The sequence below is a fragment of the Drosophila subobscura genome, chromosome A (genome assembly GCF_008121235.1).
Source record: "Drosophila subobscura isolate 14011-0131.10 chromosome A, UCBerk_Dsub_1.0, whole genome shotgun sequence".
Lineage (NCBI taxonomy): Eukaryota > Metazoa > Arthropoda > Insecta > Diptera > Drosophilidae > Drosophila > Drosophila subobscura.
In genome coordinates, this window is record NC_048530.1 from 16,487,148 (window position 1) to 16,512,507 (window position 25,360).

The window sequence follows — 25,360 nt, forward strand, 5'->3', positions numbered from 1 at the left end:
GCAGCGGCTCTGGAATTGCGATTTGCAAATTGCGAATTTTCATTGCAATTGTTGTTGGCGTTGGCTGCTGGCTGCTGCTGCCTCCGTTGCTAATGCGCGAAACTTGTTTGGGCCAAGTTTTTATTACCAATTTGTTTTGCATACGTATTTGTAGACGTATTCGCTTGAATTCACTTTAAGTGTTTGCATATTGATTATTTCGAGAGATGATGCCAGGCCGCAAATATTAAACAACCAAAAGCAAAGGAAATGTTGCTGGAAATTAAAGGGAAATTCACAAGGCCCAAGCCGTAGCTTAGAATTTGTTCAACTGAAGCCCTCGATGACTGCCAGTTATCTTTATGTTCTTTTGCTCCGTTTTGCAGGGATTTCGTATCGCAGTTTTGTGTTTGTTTTGCGATACCAAAACGAAAAAACCAACACTGGAAATGAGTCTTCATTCTGGGTCTCTGGTCTCTGGTCTCTGTGGATGTTTACACCACATGTGTGAGAATTTCCTTGTTTGCTTTTGCCATTTTCTGTTGATTCTTTTCTCTCTCTCGCTTTTTTGGGAGAATTTACTTGAATTTTTTTGCAAATATTTGGTGCCAAAAGGGGACTTTTTATGGGCCGCACAGATAGCGAGGAGTCAGTCAGATACGCGCGGCTGTGCCACTCCTTTAAACGATGTCCGGAGCGGATGTCCATTGATTTGCATATGACTTGGTTGGTCGTCTGTCTGGTACTGGGCTTCGATTCATTAAAGGTGTCACTGCTGACCAGACCAGACGACAGCCCGCCCAAAACGGGGCAGCCAAAGCGGAGCCAGCCCGGCACTATGGCCATAAAAATGGCCAGAAAGCAAATCAGAAATCAATAGACAAAGTGGCAATACGCCATAGCCATGGCATTGAGGCAATCGAGTTTCCTTTTGATGAATCTCTCTAAGTTGGGCAGTCGAGTGGTTCCTGGTCCTACAACTTGGCGGCTGCTGCTGCTGCTGCTGCTGCTGCCAGTGGGTCAAAGCAATTAGATTTCCCCCGCTTCAGGCACTGTTTGGCTAACCTTATAAAGAATTAATCGACATTCCAAAGAGATGGAGCTAGAGGCAGAGACAAGAGATAGAGATGGAGACAGGGGCATTACTCCAGAAAGATGTGTTTGAATCGTTTTAGCTGACCAAAGGCATAGCAAGAGATGAAAAGAGAGAGAGACGATCAGCTGGTCATGAGCAAGGCTAGGCTGTGCGGCGAGTTCCCCCGAAATATGAAACAAAGAACAAAAGACGTTGCCGCTGCCTGCTGCCTGCAATCAAAATCCATTTACATTCCCGCACAATACCCAGCCACCCCCCTTGTCTGCGGTCACCGCGCAGTACCCTACGTACAATGCATGCAGCAAAGCTTTTTGGATTCTCTGACAAACGAATGTCATGTCCGTCATGTCCGTCATGCTTTGCCCCCACCCCACCACACCCCACCGCTGTTATTGCGGTCCAACCGTCTACCTGTCGTCTGCCTTCGCTGTCTGTCTGTTTGTCCCTCTGTCACGCGGTCTCGTCTCTCTTTCCCACTGCCTCTCTTTCCCTCTGTCCAACGGTCCGTTTGCCGAACGTGCAGATCACGCGCTTTGTGGGGTCCACCGGACTGTGGACTGAGCACTGAGAACTCTGTACGAAAGGCAAGTACTTTTTTTACCTCTCACGCGAAAGACCCATGGAACGTGTGTGTGATCCAGGCGGCTGGACTACGGTACTTGGCACTGGTCGCTGGCGAAAAGGTGAAGCTATCACCAACTTAGAGAGTGACAGAGGACAAGTTAAAGTTTCTTCACTTTCTACAGATTTAAGTAAGAGATCAGAGCGCGTAATGAAGAGCGCAGCTAAGTTCCTTTCCATGCGTTCCTTCCGTTCCCTCTGTTGAGCCGGCAGACCTGCATTGTTGTCAGCTCTCTTTTGTACCCGCAAGGAAATTCGTTCTCTTTCGCTGCGGACTCACTTGACTCATGGCAAAAAGCTCTGATTAAAGCGAATACCTTTCCGTTTGCACTCGGGAAGGAGTTGCCACAAATTGCCATTGAGCACCTTGAAATTCTGATCTCATTTGGCAGCCATGTCGCATCCACTTGTTAACAAACGGAATACTCGCATTTCTGTCGCGCCCTACACGACGAGCAGTGTGGGTGTTTGTTTTGTTAATGAGATGCGGCGGCCAACGAAATGCAAATGCAAAATGCAAAATGCCCCTCAGGTGCAACCCGAGATAAGCGAAATTGTTTCGCTGTGCTGTGGGAGCAGCAATTATAATTAAAATAATTATTATCGCCTGCTCAGTATGCGCGCAACGTGCAGCCCTCGATACTCCAGTGGAAATCGTTGGAAATCGTGGCAAAGGTAACAATAAGTACTTGTACAAGGTTGCGAATCATCGATTTGGGTACTCTTCGATCTTGGTTTGCTCTCTTCTACGCCTGGATGTTATGCGGATCTCTGGGAACTGCTTTGCCGATAAGCTCTCTCTCTCTCTCGGCTCTGCTCTGCTCTGCTAAAACCACGCACCGAGATAGACATGAACCGTACAAAAAAATAACAAAATTAAATACGAAAAAAATGTTGCGCCGAAATGAGGTCAACAGACGCCAAAGAGTCGGCTGGCAGGGGGCAGGGGGTACGCTTGGGTGGTGTTTTGGTGTGCGGTCTTCTAGTCATAGACATGGGCTGGTCGACAGTTTATGGTTATTATTGTTGGTGCTGCTGCTGCTGGTGCTCGTTCCCATTCCCCATTCCCCATTTTGGGACCATCGTGGATGTTCGCACATACGCACATGTCTCTCTCTCTCTCGCTCTCTGTGCGTGTTGGCCCAGGCCGAAACACCCAACAACGTGCCCATTCCATTCCATTCCTCATGTACAGAGTTTTCCCCCTGCCCTGCCACTGGCACGCTGCCACTCCCCTGCCAATCCTGGCGGACATAAACAAATGAAGTCAAAAATGCCAAAATGCAAAAAGCGCCAAAGAACGCAGGCCAAAGAAATGGCCAGAAAACACTTGCTAAAGAGATTTACAATACGCACAGCGAATAGACAGAGACACAGTCGCGTTCAACGGCATAGGAATGGTTAAAGTACCAGCAACAAATCACCCACAGCAACACACAGCCACAATGAATGGAAATCTGTCGGAGATTATCCATCATGGCAGACAGCAAAAATTATAATTATAAACAGCAGCCATCGTGGAACAGGCAGCACTACTTTTGTGCCCCCCACTGTACGCGAGCTGACTACAGAATCGATGCCTGGTTGGACCGGTCGATGTTCTAGGGATATTAAGTGCTAACTTTTGGTCTTAGCGGAGCAGCCAAAGGCGGAAGGGCTGCGACTTTAGTGGCTCCACCACTCACTCCACGAGGAAAAAGTTCACTTGTTTCCACGAAGGCAAAAGAAGACGAACAGAACGCAGATTTAGCTAATCGAAAGCACAGTAAAACCAGACTACAAATGCCTCAGAAATGCATTATTTGGAGTGGCAGAATGCAGAAATTTTTAAACGAAATTCCACAAAAGAAAGACCCATTCGAGTGCTCCTGCACCCCACACAAAATATCCAGTAATATTGATGACTTTCCACATCAAAATGCCACAGTTGGTGGCCATCTTAGCGACTGCCCACTGTAGTTGTAGTCGTCTTCGGCGCCCCTCAATGGAAAGTTGAGCGGGGGCCATAAACATGCGTGAAAATTCAATTGATTTTCCAGCGCGCTGCCGCGCTGCGTATTTATAGACCAAAAAGAGCCGAAAGAACAGGCAGGAAGAGGAAAGGAAATTGCCCATCTTTGTGTGGGAAACAACCAGCTAGTCCGATCGCGGATCGCATCGGATGGGATTGGATGGGATTGGATGGGGATTTGATCTGCGCGAGGCTGTGCCGCAGCTGTTGGGGTGTCGAGTGAGGCAAGAAATGTTGCGTGGGGCGGGGGGGAAGGGGAACATTTGCAAATGCGAAGAAACTGCGAACAAAAACTTGCAACATAATTTCAGGCCAGGCAAAACTAATGAGGCTCGAGGCCCCTGAAAGTGTTGCCACAACAGATCCAAGCACTCCGCTTCATGGCTCCACGCAGAGACCCAGAGATCGTTGAGCGAACGGCGTGTGGGCGTCTTGATTTATTGCCAATTGGTAGGCAGAGGCAAAGACTGCGAGCAAAAAAGAGTTGAAGTTTCGTTTCTTGAGTCTTTGAGGAGGCTCGAGCTAAGCGAAGATGTGTGTCTGCCCCACTCGAAATCCGAATCAAAATCAAAATCCATTGTCGCGTGGGTTCAACCCGAAGCATCGCAAAAAATATAACAAAATATCACGAAAATTATTTGTGCTTTTGCTGCGCTTAGAAGTCAAAGTGCCCACGCTTTGGGTAGGGTACAGGGCAGCGAGAATTGTCTCCATGGGCACACGATAAATCAATGAATCCCAAAATGAGGCAACTGTTTGGGGCTGCTGCTGCTGCTGCCGCTGCTGCTGCCGACAAATTGCCAGCAAAATTGTTTCCCATAATGATGGAGGATGAGCAGCAGGATCAAGAGGTTCACAGAGATCAGCGGAGGGAGGAAGAGGAATGGAATGGAAAATAACACAAGAGATTTGAGTAGTAAATAAAAGGCAAAAACATCAGTTTAATCTTCAACCCAACATCACTGAAAACATAATTGAAACACAATTATTACTTGGGGCATGGGGGAAGCCATTACCAGAGATTCCCTGACCGCAGTCGCAAAGCTATCGCAGAACCCACAACAGTGCCCCATGCTGCCCAGATGTAACTCATCGCGTGGCTCATCCACATCTCACGCAGATTTTCTTCCCATGGCATTAACCCTGGCCACAGTCGCAGTAGGAGTTGGAGTTGGAGTTGGAGTCCCAGTCCGAGTCACATGGGTGAGATTTATGGAGCAAATACTTACTGTGGCTCTCTCGCTCAATGCTGCTGCCGCCTAAGGCTAGTCAAGAATTGTGCGAATGAAACTCGTTACCAAAAGCAAAGAGAGCGGCAGCGGGAGAGAGCGCGAGCGAAAGAGAAAGAAGGCCAGACAAAGCCGCAGATGGATCGAAGCATTGCCAATACCTGCCCCAGTCTGCAGTCCCAGTCCACCGTTTCAGCCCGCCGTTTCACTCCACCGTTTCAGTCCCTGCTCAAGTTGAAGTAAACTGAAACTTTGTTGGGATTTACCCCCGTTCCCGCTACTCCAGCGCCTTGGCATCTACCTCAATCCGGTCCAAAGTTGGGGCTGCTGCTGCTGCTGCTGCTGCTGCTTCTTGCAGATCTCTGCTGCTGATCGTGGCTGCTCTGCGCTCCACTCTTTCCCCTCTCTTTGCTCTCCATTTCTTCGCTTGTTTCTAATGAAAATTGACGCCGTGCTGGTAATTTAAGTTGTTTTCGTTTTGGTTTTGCTTTTGCTTACGGCTCTTCTCATTTCTTTCTTCTCTCTCTCTCTCTCTCTGTCTTCTTCTACGTTTCGCTTTTGGTGGCTCTCTTTGCGTGCCGTCAGATCGTTTTCGGCTATTGGCTCTTGCCTCTTGTTGTTGTTGCCTTTTTTGGTTCCGTTTTCTGTTTTGTTATTTGACTGTTAGAAATGGTTGGTGCGTTTTTTCCTTATGCTTAACTGTTTTTGGACCATTTCACACACAAAACAATTGACGATCAGCCATCGGTCTCGCTCTCGCGTTCTCGCGTTCTCTCCTTGCGGGTCTCTGTGGGTAAATGTCTTCGTTAGCACTTCGTTAGAGGCATTCGAAGGGATTGAAGCTATTCATTAATCAGTTATGAAACGCTACAAAGTGCTGACCCCGACGTTGACACCTAAAGAAGCAATCCCCCTCCCCTGTCTCTGTCTCTGTCACTCGTATTTGATCAGCTGTAACGATTTTTGTAAGCTTTTCGGCCTAAGAGAGTCGCTGCAAGAGAGTTAGAATTGCATTTAGGGAGCGGTATTCCAGTAGAATTCGTGAGCTCAAAGTCCTATTACTGCTCTCCACTTAAGCTGTACTTAATACCCAATTGAAAGCAACTTTCTTCGATGGTATTTTGTGTTTAAATAACTTTCATTTGAGTGGAGAGATGCATCCCTGTGGAGTCTCACAGTTCTCAAGACTCTGAAAGTTCTTTACAAATGTTTAAACAATTCCCAAAAATACTATTCGCTGCCAACGCTTTTCCTTTTTTCCCTTAGATCTGCCTCTGCGTTTCCTAGCCATTTCCTTCTACATTTTCCACCTTCTACTGTTCACTCTTGCTGAATTTCCTGCAGGCTTTCCCCTCCTCTGCTGCTCGCTGCTTTCCATCCTGGTCAGTCACAAATGACTGGTCTTGGCTCTATCGCGCCTTGCCTCTTGGCACTTTGAAGCGTTGGCTTCGCGCAATTTGGCTGCAGCCTCCGCCCCATCAATCCCCGTCTGCCGCGTCTCGCACCGTTCCTCATCCATCTGTGCCTCTGTGCATCTGGTTCTGCCTCTTCTCACATGGAACTGTGAGTTTTTTCGTGGCTCGTTTATTTATTATGATTATTTATTTTGTTTTGTCTTAACTTAGTTTGTGGCTGCTGTCTGCCACAGATGTTGGCAGTCCATCAGGCTGTTTGGAAGGGCAGGGGCAACCCACACAGAGAGAGAGACAGAGAGAGAGAGAGACACATGGAGTAGGGCTGAGGATTGATTAGATTTCTCCAGCTGAAGTTCTGCGTTTTCTTTGCTTTTTTCTTTGTACTTCTTCTCGGCAGAGCAAAGTTGAACAAACGCTCGACGCCTGCCACGCCTGCCTGTCGCCCACTTTTGAGCGCCATTCTCCCTCCTGTTTGGCACCATTTGTGCGACTGCCCGAATGCAAATCCTGTCGTCAATCGACATGCCACACCTAACCGCCCCAACGTCGCGAGACTCTTGCCAGTGGGTGTCTCGTACCCCTGACGAATTCTGACTTGGCTCAGCCACAGCCACAGCCGCAGCCGCAACTCCACGGACAAACTTCGAGCTGCAACTTCAACTTCAGCTTTTCAGCTGCGTCTTTTCTGGGTTTTCGGTTCGACTGCGTGTGGGCGCCAAAATCGAAAAACTGGCGATGGCGACACACAACTCTTGATAAGAACAAACTTGCCGCAGACACACACACACACAGGGACACACACACACACCATACACACAATGTTGACAAGCTTGCAGTGCGCCACTTTTACCCAAAAAAAAACCAACTGCAGCTAGAAGGAAAGAACAAGATTGAGTCGAAGCTGGAGTACCCTCGCAGAGCACGCGGCAGGCTCGTTGGCACAAGAGTGCTGCAGCAAAGAGACGCCGTTTGAACACTTGGCAAAGGGTTCGCAGCGTAAGAGTTGAACCTTCAATGAACTTCTGCCCTTGACATCTTCAGCAGCCTTCAGGTTACAGGATAACAGCGCGACTCTTAGAGCGCCTTTGGTGCTGCTCAGCCGTTTTCTTCTGCAACTCGTTTTCCGTTTCGTGTTTTATGTACTGGAGCTCCAGTTTATGAGTTGTATTAGTCCATAGAACTCTGGCGATGGCGATGGCGATGGCAACTTTGGCCGCTGCGGCAGCGGCTTATTTGCTTTCCAGGTAAAAGCCACTCCAAGCGGCAGTGGCGACAGTTGCCGCATTTATCTGGCGAGACTGAGTTGGAGTTGGAGTTGGAGTTGGAGCTGCAGTGTTCTGTGTTCTGTGTTCTGTTTGCCGCAGCCAGCACTCGCTTTTGTCATTGTCGTCTGGCTGCCGCCGTCGTCGGGGCCGCTGTCTGTGTCTGCCACTTCAATAGGTGCTGCAACAGCAACTCCGACTCCGACTCCAACTCCAACTCCCCATGGGTTAATTGATAAGGTTATTGTTTTCCCGTTTACATTTTCCCTTTTCCCTTTGCGCTTCGAAGGGCGTATTTGGGGCCAGTCCACGCCATGGGGGCGTCTCCATTGGGGGGCGTACACGCGATAAAAGGTGCGATTAGGCCCAGAGGCCTCAGACCTCAGAGCTCAGAGTGCCCTCCGAGCGGTGGTTCATTCAACTGGAGATCACACGTTCAGGCCAGAGCCTCTTCATGCTTCAGTCGATAACTACGTTCAACGTTATCGTTTATCGTTGGAATATCGATTTTCTACCGTAACTGGAACTCCCAAGCCATCGAGTGGCGTTTATCCATGGATCTTGTTGGGTTTTCCGCCTCTCTCGAGCTCCCAAAAAGTTTCCACGCGAACTGTAATACGAGTGGGACTCCTTCCAAGCTCAAATTTCAGTCGCCATTCAATTTATGAGCCGTTGACGCCAGACATCATCAAAAAACACACAAAAAAGGAAAGAGCTGAAAAATCGCTCTGGCGGAAAAGTTGCTTTCTCGCCGCTTTTTCTTCTCGCTCTTTCTTAACGTTCTTTTTTTTGCTTTCTTTAAGATTTTTTTCGTTTTTGTGGACTATAATTAAAAAGCAAATCACGTTTCTTTTTTAATGATTTTGTCGGCGGGATTTTTCATTCAATTTTCGGGGCGTGGGCAGCTGCTGCTATCGTTTCATTTTCGTGCTAGTCAGTGAAAGTCACCGAGATGGCACCCCCACCCCTGCCCCCCCCCCCTTCCCACACCGTTTTTGGGCGCATTTCCGCTCTCCATGAAAAATGGGCTCCTCAGACGCGGTAATTAATTCTCGAGTGCGTAAATCGCACGCAAACGAAGCGGCAAGCATCGAAGCATGCCACACATCGAATGGGACAAATTATGTCACATACTTACCCCGTACCCCTTGGTATCCCCCCCACCAGCCTGCATGTACACGATGTGTGGACGACGCCCCTCAATTAATTGGCAACGCTTCGCCGGAGCCACCGGGAAAACGCTTTTTGCTGCCGCTAAACGATTTCGTTAGTTTCCCATCGAAATGGCGAAAACCCATCAAAAATTATGGCCCCCAATTTGCCTGTTTTGGGGCCACAGCGCGACGTTCCCATGGGGACTGGCTGGGCGAACATAATCCACTTAGAGGCGATCCAATTTGGATCAGCTCTCGCTTTAATTTGGAATTTTGGAGTGACCCAAGGGGGAACTGGTTCTGCTGGGAACTGTAGCTGGTTATTGGCAGTCCTAAAGGCTGATCCTCGTAGCTGGTGGCACTGTTGTACGAGTAACGAGTAGCTGGCAACGAGTGGCGAGTTGAAGGCCTGCTTTAAGGCTTCGCCTTTGCCCATCGAGCAAGCGAGTGAAGCTGGAACTGGTTCCATTTCGTTGCCTTTGCCATTCACTTTGCGGCGTCTGATTCATCCATTCAGCAATTAAGGCGCTAGCCGCGGGTGGGCGTGCCACTTGGCACGACCCAATTACATGATGGAACCCAAAAAATGGGGCAACAAAAAACCCGCCACCAACGCCCACACTTTATCCCCGGGCGAGCGTCACCCGCTGGGGGAGCAATTAAAATTTTCCATGCATTTTTCGCTCAATTTTCGCGACAAGTAATTTTGCATTACGCATTCCCCCCGGGGCCCCGCGGTACAGTACCCACAAAATGTTATTACATTTTGTTTGCAATTTTTTGCGCAGAACTTGTTTGGGCAGGGACGTGGACGGGGGGCAGGGGCCGCAGGAGTGGGGGTTTCGGTGGGTTTTATGCAAGAGTTCTGCTGCCCACGCGCTGGCTGTTCGATGTTGCAGCTGCCTGCATGCGCCAGGGCTGCGAGTTTGTTGCTGAGTGAGCTGCAGCCCTGGCACTGCTTGGTGGCAATTTTGCTTCCGTTTCATTGTCATTTTCAACGCTTCGTCGATTGCCCCAGGCAGAAGAGATCCCAAAAGCAAATCCTGTTCCCCCCATCCTGGACATTTGCATGCAGTAAGAATAATTTGCTCAGACCCGACCCTGCCATGCCACAGAATAAATTCCAATCAAATTGCTGCTGCTGCTGCTGCTGACTGGCCCTGGCTGGGGCATTGCTCGGGCAATTGTCTGTCATTTATCCAGCACCTGTTGCATTGATTGAGAACTTGTTGCTGCCGTACGAACAGCAGCAGCAATGGGTACTGGGGACTGGGGACTGGGTACGGGTGCGGCCTCATCAGCTGTCAGCAATTTGTTGTGTTCAATTTATTAAAAATCGCTGCAAAGATGCTGCTGCAAGAGTTGAAGGACACCGTCGCATGCGTCTCATCCGCATCACAGAAAAGCGCTGCCAGGGCCCCTCCAGATAATCACAGTGATCAGTCGGGGCCTCTCTTCAGTCGCTCCACGTCTCCAGTTCGACTGCAACGCGCCACTCATCTGCATAAATGGCCAGCTCCGCGACTGGCTCGGGGGCTGCCACCCAGCCGGTTCCCGGAACTCGCAGCAATTGTTGCACCTTGCCCCGGCATCTGTCATTGCTGTTGCAGCGAGAAGCTGCACCCAAAAACAACATTTATGTGTACAGAACTGGGAGCATGTTTCGATCATCCCAGGGAAAATCACTTTTCAAATCAAAGTTTTGATTTGAAATTTAATTTAATTTTTTGTTGCGATCACTTTTGATCAGTGATTTGTGATCACTTTTTATTGATCACTGGCTTTATTGGTTGACTTTCTTTGAGCAACACTTCGCTCCCATCACTTCTCAGTCTCCACCGAATCACTGTTCGACTTTAATTAGCTCTGGGAAAGCACATTGCTCCCCTCCAGAACTGGCTCCCTCGCTTGTGGCTCTCTCTCCACTTTTCCATTTCACAGCCAGCTAATCACTTGTGCAGTCACAGATGCAGTGGCATGCCAATCGCTTGACTGTCATAATTAGAAGATGCAAAAATTAGCAGGGGGAAGCCAAATCTTTCGGAATCTGCTGCATGGCCAATGCGGATGCAAGTGCCACCGAATGAATAACGCCACATTCATGACCAGTGGCACAGCTCCAGACTGCCAGTTTGCCAGCTGCACATATGCAAAGGGCAGACCACAATTGATGCAGCAGCGAAAGAGAGAGAGAGAGAGAGAGAGAGAGAGAGATCACAGATCACAGATCACGATGTGGTGTCCGCTCACGCTAATGAATGCTGATGATGATGAAGTGCATGCCCGCTGAGCGGACAGACTTGTTCGACTGTCCGGCTGATGTTTTTGCGTGCCGCAATTTCAATTTGTTTGGCCACTTGAAGACTTTACTCCACTCCACTGTACTCCTGGCTGCTGCTGCTGTTTGTCTGCCTCTTTCACTTTTCGAGCTGCTGCGCGGATCTTTGGCGCGACTTGCGCAAGCATTTTACTTATTGGATGGCATGCCGACCACTTGAACGGTCCACCTCCCTACCTCCCCTCCCCACCCCACTATGCGATCTGCCAGCGCTCTTGCACTTGAACTAAAATGCCTCAAACTTGCTGTCTCTTCTCTTCTCTTCGCTGCTGCTGCTGCTTCTGTCTCTGCTGCTGCTGCTGCTGCTGTCTCTGCTGCTGCTGCTCTCTCTGCTGCTGTTTGCTGCTGTTGCTGTCTCTGCTGCTGCTGCTGTTGACAACACACAAATGGAAAGTACAAATAGAAACCGAGCACCGCTATGTCTTCTTCTTGTCATACCCTTGCAGCGGGTATTTGAATGCAAAACTGAAGCTTGTACAAATTGTGCATGAGGCAAAGGGTGAACCATGTGACTAACTAAATTCAAATGCCAATTGAATGAATGCCGTATAACTTTTTGTGTCGCTATGCACTGCAGTTAAATAGCTTTTTGCCAATTTCTAGCACACCCCTGCAGCTGCTCGCTTTGCTAGTGTATTTAATGCTTTCATTTGGCTTTCGTTTCGTTTTGCGCTAACGGTAGCTGCGCTCGCCTTGGGCAGAGTTTCGTTTCGTCCGTCGCTTGGATGCGTTTCGGTGGTTTAGCCTTGAGGCGGCTGCTCTCTGCGTTCTCGTGGCGTGGGTTGGGTGCGCGGCAGAGGGGAGATTCGATTAGGTCCGTAAACGGAAATGCATGGGGCAGAGCGTTTGTCACCTCTCGCGTGGCTGCACTCCACTCTCTGCTGCGATCCACTTGGCTGTGCTCATTCCTTCGATTAATTGTTTATCACTGACTGATAACTGCATCTTGGCCATGTTTATCTTGTTGGCCGGTTTATCAGGCTGACAAGTCTAACTTGTCAACCCTACTCGCACCACAATGTGCCACAATGTTGTTCCATCAATCTGCTTATCTGTAATGCAAACACATGCACGCACACACACATCTATGTAAATGCATTTGTACATATGTATGTATGTACATACATATGTATGTATGTATGTGGATGCATTTACCTGCTGATAAATCCCAACACTTTCCCTCACACTCCAGTTCCAGTTCCACTTCCAGTTTCAACTCCATTTGGAGTTCTTTTACCTCTCTCTCCACTCCTCTTCCCTCTTCTGTTCTGTTCTCTCTTTGCGACTCTGCGACAACTGTTTCGGTGTTGCTTGCGCCTTCTTCTTTGCTCGCTCCTTCCGTCGCTGCAGAGCAGCAGCGCTCCTGCTCCTACTCACATTCCTTTCATATTTTGTGGCCGCAGGCAACCACAAACAAGAATGAGGTGCGCGAATGCGGCATCCGAAGTGCTTGATACCCTTTTTACCTTATACATATATATATACAGATGTATGTGTATGCATAAACATGTGGGAAGGAGTGTCTTGAAGAGTCTCTCTCCCTTTCTGCGTGAAATTAATAATTTCCAAAGAATTAAGGCGCGGCCAAGGTCGCAACCAAAGCGATCCGAACGGAGGGTGCCAAAGAAGAGCGCATGGAAGAGCGCCGAGCGTAGATCAAGGCAAAAGGAGAGGAAGGCATAAGCATGCATGGGCGTGATAAGTCACATTTGAAGTTCGTTCCCCTCCGCTGCTGTTCACCGCCAACCCTATTGCCCAGCCAGCTGTGCAAAAATCGACCAACTGACCAAAATCGATGACATCGCTTCTGTTTGATTTCCCCTTGTGTTTTTGCGTCCAATCAATGGGAAATTCCCAAAGGGAACACCGAACGATAGAGTGGAGTGTTGGGGGTGGGGGTGGGGGTGAGACGGAAGCAACCGCTTGACGGCGTCAACATCCATTAGGCCATTAGGCACAGACCAATGGTCCAATTAGCCAACTGTGGAACTGTTAGTCAGAGCCACCCTAAAACTCCAAAACGATTCGATTCCAGCCTCAAAATGCAACTCGAATTACGCCCCCGATGCGGCATCTCAGAGCTGTCATCACTTTCGCTGTCGCTTGAGGGAAAATCTGGCCAATTACTGGAGGACAGGCGGGATGGCGTCGACTGGAATGGCCATGGGCATGGGCATGGGCAGGGGCGGGGGCGGGTGACAGTGGGGGAGCAGACCTTAGATGGTCAGCTTTAATTAGCAGCCAGCGACAATCGAAACGAATCGGATCGGTGCGATCGCTTGCGCAGTTATTTCATCAATGACATTTAAGGCTTCATTAAAAGTCCTGCAAACGGGCGCGACCTTATTTGGCAGGCAGTGATCGATCGCAGGAGGTAGGGAAGAGGAGCACAGAGAGCACAAGGCACAGGCCTGTTGTCACAGGAACGGAAGAGAAAGAAACATAAATGGAGGATCTCTAAGGCCGCCGCATAAATTTCATTTGATTGGACTGCGATTGCCTCTCGGACCTTGTTGCGCCACTAACGAGCATAGCGATGGCATCGTGACAACGTGATCCCATTCGTGAGTCAACAAAGGAAAGTCAACCACATGTTCTGATATCTTATCGGAGATGTGTTTATGGTTCTCTCACACGATTGCTCACACTTTAGCGAAAATAGAACCAATAGACATAAACATTCACCGGAATTGTATGCTAATAATTTCAGCCATCGGAAATGAGTAAAAATATTAGATAAAGATGAGACATCCAGTACCAGGTGCCGTCTAACCACTCTGAAACTCTATCTCTCTCTCTTTCGTTTCTCTCTGCGAGTCCACCACCATTAAAAATGCAAGTTGCTTGGCCAGTTGGCTCTCCGCTCTGCTGCTGGGCTCCTTTGCCACGTTTCGTTAGCCCGTTTCGCTTTTACTTAACATTTTAAGCCTTTGCGCCGCTAATTGGCTGAAAATACCAAAAATGGCAATGCATGACGATTCCGCCTGGCCACTGAAGATCGGCAAATGGGGTGGGAATTGGGTAAGGTATGGCAATAGGAATGGAATTGAAGTCGGGACCTGAGCCGTCTGGACCGTCCAGGCTGCAGCTGGACACGATAGTTCATGATTTAAATGAACCAAAATCGATCAGAACTTCTAAAGGAAACTTCCATGAAAGATTCGAGCAGAAACTATTTCAAAATCCATAAATCCATTCATTAAAAGTAAGCAACAAATTAGTTCTTTCATATCAAAGTAGCCCCCACCAATGGGTAATAGCAAACTAAATCATAAATCACTGATCCATAAGTCCCACGTCAATTGCTTTATCAATAAGGGGTAGATTTCATTCCCCCTAAAAGGGGGAAGTCCCCAAGAACTTTTCCCAGCTCCAGAATTAGTTCCTGGAGCGAACCCATTGCGGGGGCGTGAATAGGGAATACAATAAATAAATAAATAATATTTATTTGCTTTTATCGATTGCGTGGCCAGCGGCAGCTACGTTTCCCCATGGAAGCCAGCCCTGGTGCCGTGATGGCGTGGGCGCAAAAGCTCAAAAGCTCAGAGCCATTTTCCATATATCCCTGCCTATCCTCCTAATGGCTACAAGCTGCAAGAGGGGGGAGGGAATGGAGGTAGCACGGGCAAAAGGTAGTGCAGCACCAATCGCGAGGCGTGCATCTGCGGCATGCAACTTCGATCAGCCGATCACCGATCAGTGTTGGCTGTTCAATGGTTTCAGTCTTGAGTTCCATATGGAGTTTCTATCCTTTCGTTGTCGCTTTTATTATTTTTCCTCTTACCTTTTTCTTGCTTTCTACTTCACTTTCTGCACATCTGCACTTATCCCCCGTCTCCTAATGGTTTACTCTAGTTCGAAAACTTTCCATAGTCCTATTTATTCTGTAGCCAAAACTTTAGCTAGAAAACAGCTGATTTCGCATTACTGGCTGCAGTCTGCTTGCTTTCTTCGCGAAACGTTCCGTCCCGTCCCGTCCCGTCCCGTCAGTTGTTGTTGTTGTTGTCAATAAAAAAGCGACGGCAAACAATTTAAATTTGAATTTAAATTAGCTTCTGCTGCGTCGCTCTGCAACATCCAGCCGGCCAGCACTTTGGCCAAAGCCATTGCCGATGCCCTCAAACGATATCCAAGGTACAATCACGAGATGCTGCTGCGCCTGCTGCTGCCGCTGCGGATTCTGCTGCTGCTTCCTTCTTCGCGATTCTTTTTGCATTTGCATTCTCATTTGCCTGCCTACCGTCTGTGTTCGATTGGAGTTGAATGGCAGCCAACTGTTCTTCGCTTTCCCTGTACTAAATGGAGCACAAGGCTGCACTGATTTTGAGTGAAAGAAGCTGCAGATGGCACGTCGCATACTTATTGCTAGTGTATTCTTATATTTTATTATGATTATGATTCATCTACAAATGGAAACTAGATTACCATCGAGCCTCATAAACATGTTCGCATTTTGAGAGTTATCTTTGCATCCGCCTTGGACCACATCTGCGCAGAGGGTATCCTCTAGTCGGAATAGTCGACTGCTGCGCTTTCTTCCTTGTTGTGCGTTTTTTGGTTCTCTCTTTTCTTTCATCTGTGCTCTTTGTGATGAATGCAGATGCTTTGTTAGCCCCGCGCTGTCTCCCTTCCGCCTTGTCTCTGCCAGTCCCCTGTCAGTCGATGCCTCTGTTTTCATTATCAAAATAATATAATTATTGGATTCTGTTCTTTCTCTTTGCAGGTATGTACGTTGTATGTGTGCTTAACCCATTAGCTGCAGCTGTGATTAATTAAGGGAAAACAATTGAGATCTCATAGTGAGAACAATACACTCTTGATGGTATGTGTGAGTGCTGCACGGGTGGGTTCATTTGATAGAGCAAAACCAAAAGGGGACCGCACTGACAGCTCGCATTTAAATGTCAATCAACACACATGGACATGGACATGGACATGCGGACACATGGACATGTGGACATGGCCCGCCGTGACGACCCGCCGTGGCTTTGTGGGGGAGGAGTTCGAGCTATATGGCGGTAGATTCATTACCTGAGTACTCGTACGTGTATTAAGTCAGCTTCAAAAGCAATTTTGACAAATAAATTCATCAACACTTCCGCTGACAACTGGCAGACTTCTGCCGTTGGAGCTGCAAAAATGTCCACAGCAGCCACTGAAATGAGTTCCTGAATATTTTATACCCTTACAAATGGAGTCTTTGTATTTAGCAGCTGTAAGATAAAGTTCGATTAATTCATAGAGAGTTTATTGTCATACATTATGTGGCTGCAAATCGTTGAAATGTAACTGTGTGCCATGTGCAGATATTGTTTATCTTATGTTAACTTTCTAGGAATTGATTCCCCACAATATCTAACTCAAAACTTATGCCTTAGTGGCGGTCTCTTTTGGGGTTTTTTACATGCAACCCAAAGTTCTTGCGCTTCCTCTTTGTGCTCTCAGCATCAGCAGAGTCAGCATACCCTCTCTCGCTGGCAGGGTATACATACATAGCTCGTAGAAACAAGCAAACAAGAAACGCATTTGAAATTCAAATTTGAGCACTTTTAACGAGCATTCGCCTGGACAGGACAGCAGTTCGAGTTGCAGTTTTAGTCATACGAGTAGTTGTACTCGCACGAGTACGAGCATGTTTGACTGCAGTCTGAGTCGGTGGGGAGTTGGGAGTCGCAGTCGCAGTCGCAGTTGGAGTCAGGGTAAGAGTCGGGGAGTCAGAGTGGAGTGGACAGCAGCCACTGCGCATTGTTTGGGCAGTTGTTGGGCTGCCATGTAGACGCTCATCAGGTTGACAGCTCGAGCAAAAGCGATAAATTCTGCAGTGCACCCACTGCAGACCGATATGAAAATTCGCTGGAAATTCTTATGTGGGCTATTGTGACCCAGGAATTTAGCGAGTTAATTGTGCATGCCGGCAGATCAGATTGCCGCGACTGTGCGCCCTTTTTACAGTTATCCAAACATCAGGGTGAGCGCGCTCTCGATCTCTCCCGCTCTCACGCTGTTTTTGTCGCTGCCTGTGCTCCAATTTCGCAGAGCCAACATAATTATTGAAGCATATTTTTGCACAGCCGTCGCCAAAACGTGACAGGCAGAGTGCATAAAGGGCAGAGGAGAGAGAGAGAGCTGGGTGCAGTGAAGAGAGTGGGCAGAGGGCGGAGCAGGTCGCTGGCAACAGGACTGAAGGCAGGCGGAGGGAATGCAAAATAACGGATAAAACTTAGCAGCGGAATGTGTGCTGGTGTGTGTGGGCGTTCCGAAGATAACCCACAGTGGGCTACAACATTATGTGCCCTGCTGCCAGCTGCAACTCAGAATAATACAAATGGAAAGCGTTTTTTTTTTGTGCCAAATTGTACTACGATCTACCAGCCGGAATCTTTCATCGTACCACTGTGGCTTTTCTTATGTTATTGATTCGGACACATCCTAACTACTGCCACAGTAGCGCTGCAATTCATCGGAAGTGCCGCACTGGTGGGGAGGTCAAATTGTAAACCAAATCAAATCGAAACCACTCCGGATGCGATTTCCCATGCAGCTCGAACAACAAAACAAACAGTGCCCACTGTAAGTGCTACAAGTGCTATGTATAATGGGTCTATGTATAAACAGACTCTTTGGGCATTCCATCCATGAAATGAGGCGATACGGATTAGAGTTCAATAACGTAAAAAGCGCCATAACAATTATGATTATTTCGAGTATACTTCGAATATGTACAATGTACCATGCATGTATTTATGTATTTGTGTACATACATATGTATGCACGCACACTGTACGGCAGCCCCAAACCTACTGATAGTGACTATCAGGGCTATACAGTGAAGGGGTTCCGACTGACAAGCACATGGCCCCCAATTCCGTGACCCAATTCCAATGGCTATCGAGCAGCAGTAACAACAGCAGCAGCATCAGCAAACGGCAGGAAGTGACTGCAGCCTGGCCCTGATGTACGAAAGAACGAGTATCAGCTTCCATATCTATTTGGCAGATGTTTGAACAGCTGTCATCTCTCACTTGGTGTCTGTCTCGCCTTTTTTTTTGTAATTTCCGATAAGAGCTCCAAATCGTAGGCAGCCAAAGAAACTCTGTCAATCAAATTTAACGTCCATAGATCAAGTTTTTTTCGAGCTGGCACGCACATGCACAGGCACGGGCACGGGCACGGCTGATGAGCGGCGATGGAAAGCTCTGCCGGGTCTGCCGAAACAGAGGACGAAGCGGAGGATCCATCTCAGACTCGGGATGAGGATGACATTGACAACGATGTGGAGCAATCAACCGATTCAGTGCATTATGGGCGTCGACGCCGGAACTACTGGCTCAGCCTGTATGGCTTTGAGGCCGCCGAGGCCGTCCGCATCTTGTACATCTTCATGCGCTTCTGCCATCTAACCGACATCAATCGGCTGCCGAACGGCATCGAGCTGAGATTCGGCTCATCGGAGCAGCTCCAACGGGGCCGCCTGCTCGCCCAGCGGCTCGTGGTGAGCCAATTCCAGCTAAGATGGCGCATGGGTCGCCTGCCACGCCTCGAACATCAGCAGGGTGGAGAGGAGAGGGGAGGGAGCTTGGAAAGGGAGAGCTTAAGCTTAATGGGTAGGCTGCGTCGGGCATTTGTCAACTACTTTCAGAGTATGTCACGATAGTCAATGGCTCCTACGATCGATGGGTCCCTAATAAAGTTTGGTGATATTTAATTATACATTTATGTACATACATTGTACATACGTAGGTATTATGTATACATAATGTATGTATATATTTACATGCTGATGTAATCTCTGCTTTCCGTATTGCATTTCCTGCGTTGTTTTTCGTAACAAAATCTTTAACATCTTTCCAAACTCTCCCTCGGTGTGCGGCGTCCATGCACGCCCACATGGCCCGCAAATTAAATTGAAAAATGTTTCCCAAAACAAACAAAAAATTATTCATGGATAGAATTTTCATTTTTGACGAGTTCCTCAATTGAAAACCATTAACATAATGGCCCAAAACAGAACTCTGCTGGCTGCGAGTGTGGCGGAGCCAGCAAGTGGATAGGCCAAAGGGGTGGGGAGTGGTAGTGCGGAAGGGGTGGTGCGGTGGTGCCTGCAAAGCGAATTTACTTGTCAGTGTCGCGTCGCGTGTAATTTATGCAAATTTTATGCGCGCACCACACAAAAAGCAAAACACCAAAATAGTACAGCAACAAAAGTGAAGCGAATAAAACAGACAAAGTGAAACAAGAGACAAAGAGAGCAGCAGCAAACAACAACAACAGCAGCGAGAGCGACGGACGCATAAAACGCAGACGCACGCAGAATTGTTATACACTTGCAAAGAGAGTATGTATGACAGCAATAACTTTGAGCAGATGGACACGGAAGAGTGAAAGCATATCCGAAGACACAGACGGTTCGTCGAAGTATTCGAAACAGACCAGCGCAGTTGGAAGAAACTCAGCAAGAAACGTGCAAGCCGAATGGGAGTTATTTTGTTTCATTAATTAGATATCTAAATCTGTTCTAAAAGTATTATCGATGTTAGGTCCGACGCACTTTTGCAGGGTATCTGATCCATCGACGCCACTGCTGGTGGAGTTTCTTGATTATTTTCGCAGTTGCTGTTTTTTTTTTAGCTGTTTATTTCCATGGTCGTTCTATGGGGCGCGGCGGGCGTTGCGTCGTTTCATTTAGTTTATGGTGACATAATTAAAATTTATATGACACTGGCTTACAGCACCCGCATTCCCCCCGGAAGGGTGCTGGAGTGGGGCGGGCATCTAACAGAGTTGTGCTGTGTGAGAAAGCGAGAGCGATAATTATATTACGCATGGGGTAGGGCAACGACAGCGATATCATCGATCATGCTTACGCATGCGACAATTATCGGTTATCTTATCAAGCATTAGGTAATACCACATACAAAGAGAGCGCTGCTATAACCTCTTCTCCGTTCTTGTCAGAATAGTTTTTCGGTAAAGCACGGTGTGGCCTCGTATCATTTTCGTGTGGAGCACACGCCCCCGTCAGAACGCGATCCGGCTACCTGGCCCTACCTGTGTCGTCCCCCTGTGTCTCTCTCTCACTCTCTCTCTGTGTGTGGCCGGCTCTCATGTCAGCCGACGGCGTCCGCTTGCACACACCCCGTGGTCCAGGAGGGTCCAGTGGGATCGCGTGGAGTGGCCCTGCCAATTCATTTCAAATTCAAAGAACAACAGAAACAAAAGCAATGCTCATGCTCACTCAACAGCCTGATATCCATATCCTCCTGCTCTGGTGTGCTGTTTATGTATGTACGTACATTGTACATATGTACATACATACAACATTTGTACATATGTATGTACATATGTAGCCTGGCGCACGTTTGCCTTGTGGCTTTTATCCTTTGATCCAGGTTGCTGCTGTTGTCACTAACTTCCACAGTGCTAGAAACATATTTACATATTCACATAATTTTAGTAGCACAGCAGGCCAAACGGAACATTGCAGCGCTGCCAGCCACTGTTATACACGTGCACGTGAGCTGCAGCGCTGCCTTATAACACTTTCCGAATTCTGCTCTAATCATGAGAGAGTGTTATATACGCACAAATGCTCACGCGCATCTTCAATGCATCTTCCGTTTTCGCTTCCGATTCGCCTGTGCAGCCCCCCCTGCCCCCTTGGCTATCTCTGCGGATCACTCCGCTGTTGCTCTGTCTTTGCTTTTACCTGTGCTGCTCCCTCTACTCCTGCTGCTCTTGCTCATATTTCTTCTCCCACTTTTCGTTTTCTTGTTGATCATTTACCTGCCAGAGCATTTACATACATATACAAACATATATGTACATATGTACATGTGTGTATTTGTACCTATGCCCGGTATTTCCCTAAACACCGGTTCTTTTGCTCGTCACCATCCTCAACCACTTCATTGCTCTCTCCCGCTCTCACTGTCGCCTGCTCTCTCTTCCACTTGGCGAGCGAGCGAGCGCTATTAACTGTCATTGTCTCCAAGAGTTCTTCGTGTCTGTGTCTGCGCGTAAATGCGCTCGTTCGTTCGTGTTTTTGTTTATGGAGCGGCTTGCTCTTTGTCATGAAAGGATAATAAAAAACGAAATTATGTTTAAATATGCCAAAGTCTCCCTCTTCCGCTCCTGCTTCTAGTCCATCTCCTTCCCGCTCTCTCTCTCTCTCTCTCCTTAGGTCTTATTTGCCCGAGCTCTGCTTCATGGGCGTGCTAAGACTTTTATTGTCGCCATGTCATTGCCATACATGTGCTATACAACACCCGTATAAAAACACAGCCACAAACTCACATTCATACATACATACATATGTATATGTAAATACATTAATACATACATTTGTACATACATAAATGAGTGTTGCCTAACCCTGACCTGACCTGATCCGACCTGTCTGGTGTCTCCGTCTCCGACGTCTTGCGCAACTTGCTTAGTGACTTGGACTTTCATAATGATCCATCGTATGGGCTACATATGTATGTATACATCACAGATACATATGTACATACATATGTATACATAATCCCGACACTTCTGCAACGTGCCCTAGAGAGTCACTGAATCTGGTTTGAGCACTTTGCAATTTTGACCTTGACTATGCTGTGAATGAATCTCTTCCAGCTTTTCCTGTACACATTATCTGATCCCTAAGACCCGCCAATACCAGAGATTTGTTAGCTTCATCCCATAATAAATAAGATCCGCAATCTGATGAGATTATCGATGGATCGCCCCAAAAGCAACTCCTTCATGATCGCTTCCTCCAATAAGTCTTCCTGGCTGCACAGCCTCTCAGAGATAACGATTTGTACTGGACTGGCATTCGTTAAGTGACAAGCGATATTTATCGTGCACCTATCGAATTAATCACATCTCTTTGGGTAGCCCCAAAGACACTCTGCCCCAACCCACAAGCGAAGGCAACAACAATTTGTTTCTTCAACAATTTATGATCGAACAAGGGAGAGTGGGGGCAAGCGCAGAGCCCCACACAATGACAATCGAGAGGTGGAGGCAGAGGCTCAACCAGAGGCTCAGGCGACAGCAGAAGGGGGCCAAAAAAAGAATAAACAGAGGCTGAGTCAAGCCACGAAGGGAGACTGGGGAGACACCCGACTACCCATCAAAGGGCAACCCCCCCTTGGTGCAGGGCCCAGAAGCAGAGGCTGCCACAAAGAGGTCAAATGTGAAGGCAGCGGCAGCGTCTGCGCCTGCGCACTTACCAGAGAGACAAATTTCACATCGCTGAACCCATCGCTTGACCTTGCCATCAATTTTCATAATGGAAACTCATGGCGAACGGGAATGGGCCTTTTCCGAAAACACCAAAAAAACAGAGAGAGAAAAAACACGAAAACGATAAGCTGAAAAGCTGAAAAGCCACCACAAAGCAGCGGGCCAATTGGTGCTACTTGGGTTACGTCTCTGCTGGGCAGGGGCTGGGCAGGGGCATGGGTATTACTGTCCCATAGATGAATGAACGGATCGCATCGGATTGGATTGGATGGTTGGTTGGTAGGCGGCTAAGCGGGTGCCGCCGCCGCCGCTTTGCTGCTGCTGCTGCTGCTGCCACTGTGGCAATTTAACGCTCCAGTGAGTTACCACAACACGGCATCAAAAATGTACATAAAACGTACGAGCTAAGGCATACTTTCATCATCTGCATCTGCGGCAGTCAGAACTGGGTCCCACACAGTCATTTCCTGTATCAGTTTCCCATGAGCGATGACCCAATCAAATGTAGCGCGAGGCCGGCCAGCGTCAGCGCTCTCCTCAGCGTGGAAAGTGCGGAGAGAGGGCAGATGGCGGGGAGGGCTCATGGTAAAATGCGTAGCTTGCGGCTCTGGCTGCTGGCCCTAACTTTAGCCATGCAATTTGTGGAGCGGGTCTGAAGATTGTCAGAACTTTGCCTTGGCAGATCCTCGTCCCCTTGCTGCTCAACATTTTGGCTTCAACTTCTTCGGCAGTCTTCTGGTTGTTGGCTTCCATCTGCTAATGGACACCCAGCGGAAGCGCGTGCCTGCCGCTCATTACGATTTTTGGCAGTGTGCAGATTGAAACATCCGCGCCAGCAGCAGCTCCAAGCGTTTCCAAATGCAGGACAAGCTAATGGCATTTGTGGCTGTAAACGACAAGAAATTTGATTTAAATGTAGACGAAAATAAAACCCTGGAGCTGCCATGCCATGACTTCATGCGGCCAAGAAATCTCCACGACACGCGCGCCATGGCCACCGACACCTTGACATGCCACGCCTCTGTCACTGCCCCTGCCCCCGCCACTGCCACTGCCACTGACAACGAATGACTTAACCAAATCCCATCCAATTATGCGCCTGCGTTGACTGCCCGTCTTGAATTTTAAGTTGAAGCAAAAGAAGAGCCGACAATTCATTGGAATCATTTTCGCCTCTAGAGCCTGGTGTTGGCCATAGATTTTGCTGGGTTACTCGAGAGCTCTGCAGGGTGGGGCATGGAGTTCAGCGCTCATAATTTGTATGAAATGAACGGGAACAAAGTGAGTGGAGGCAGCATTTGGTGGCTCTGCCCACTGGCACTTGGAGCCTTCTTTGGTTACGCTCTGCGAATAAATATCGCAAAAGACTCCAAAGATTCCTTTGGCCAAAGTTCAAGCCAAACTCAGCCATTGCCCCCGCTCTTTCGCTTCTTGCTATACCCCCCAAAAATGTGGCAGATGTTTCCTTGAGTTTCTTGGGGTTTGGCTCTCATTTTGGGTTCCCATTCCTCAGTCTCATGCTTGATGGATGCCTGTCAATCGCCAGCGTCAGCGCCCTCTGGGTTTGACTTAATGCTCAAATTGAATTAGGCACTTGCTGGCCTTTGCTTTCCCTTTCCACTTTGCGTAATTTGATTTGCGGCTGCTTGGGCTGTCAGCTTAGCTTGGGCCATCGAACACATTTCGACTCCACAGCCTGCATCCTCCCCAGCTTCAGCTTCAGCTTCAGTTTCCTCTACTGCCGCTGGCAGCTGCAGGTAAGCGGCAAACACCGCATGTCGCCTATCGCCTATCGCCCCATACGATCTGACAGGTAACAAGAGACCAGGCCTCGCCCTCATCCGCAGCATCAGCATCAGCCGTAGCCTCAGCCTCTTCCACCGCTAGATAACTTCATCCTGTCGCAGCAGGAAGCATCCTGCAAATCACGTTCTCCTCTCTACTCAATTTTCAGTGGAAAACACACAGAGACGAGAGAGCGAGAGACGAGAGCGGGAGTCCCCATTGTGAGAACGTGACTAACTTCGATTGGCCTGCGGCCTAATTAGATACTCAAGAAATACGTCACCCGGCGACACCTCAGCACAATCAGCACTCTGCCAAAGATGAGAGAGAGAGAGCATCCATCGGAGAGCAGAGCGGAGCAGAACGAACGAGTCCCTCGGGACTGGAACAGAGGAACGTTGAAAATGAAATGAAATTCTGTATTTGTGTGTGGGGGCAAATGATAATAAATAAATATGCAACTGATGGGATTGGAATTGGGATCGGGATTGGGGTCCCCTGCTGCAGCAGCACTTAAGATGGGGGGACGGACTCGAACCCCAGCTCGACGGCCCGCCAAACACTTGGAAACACTTGTGATAATCATGACTAATAAGACACACAAACAGTCGGGTCGAGTCGAGTCGAGGGCCAGTCCAAAAATAAAGCCAAGGAAAGAGTCTAAAGAAAACAACGACAAAAGACAAGCACAGCTGGCTGGCTGGATGGATCCCCGACCATCCAAAGGGAGCGCTTCTGAGAGGGTTGGGCGGGGGTTAGCAGTCAACAGAAAGTACTCAGAATTCGGGATAAACTTCGAACAAAAATATTGACAGGAACCCAAATTAGTTCCAGCTACAAATTGTGTTTAGATGCGCAGATTGTGTGTCCCTTTTTTAGGCAAATTTTGATTGTTTATGAAGAATAAACAGAGCCAACGGAAGTGCAGATATTCTTGGCTCATTCATCAGCCCTCACTCCGTGCCGCTCAGCCATAAATAATACTAATTCAATTCTTCGATTAGAGGCACTTCGGCACTCGAGCACTTCGGCAATCAAACAATCAAACAATCAAATTCTTAAAAGAGTCTCTCGCTCTCTCTCGCTCCAGCTGCGGGCAGAGAGCGCATGGGGGTTGAATGGGGAGGGTTGAGGCCCACTTGAAAGGGTTCCTCGTGTGCGGGTGTGGGGCGGCAATTGAAACGCCACGCGCGTTGCCCTAATGCCGGCAATTAATGTTCAAAATTGAATTA

General features: G+C 48.3%; 2 protein-coding genes across 3 annotated transcripts in view; both read left to right on the forward strand.

Moving 5' to 3' along the window:
* Positions 1-25,360, forward strand: part of LOC117897460 (integrin alpha-PS1) — a 38,639-nt gene that overhangs the window by 936 nt on the left and 12,343 nt on the right. The gene's annotated exons all lie outside the window — the stretch shown is intronic.
* Positions 18,175-18,808, forward strand: LOC117897704. Its single transcript, XM_034806767.1, has one exon. It carries the CDS (start codon positions 18,292-18,294, stop codon positions 18,757-18,759), a length of 468 nt encoding a protein of 155 aa, XP_034662658.1. The 5' UTR covers positions 18,175-18,291; the 3' UTR covers positions 18,760-18,808.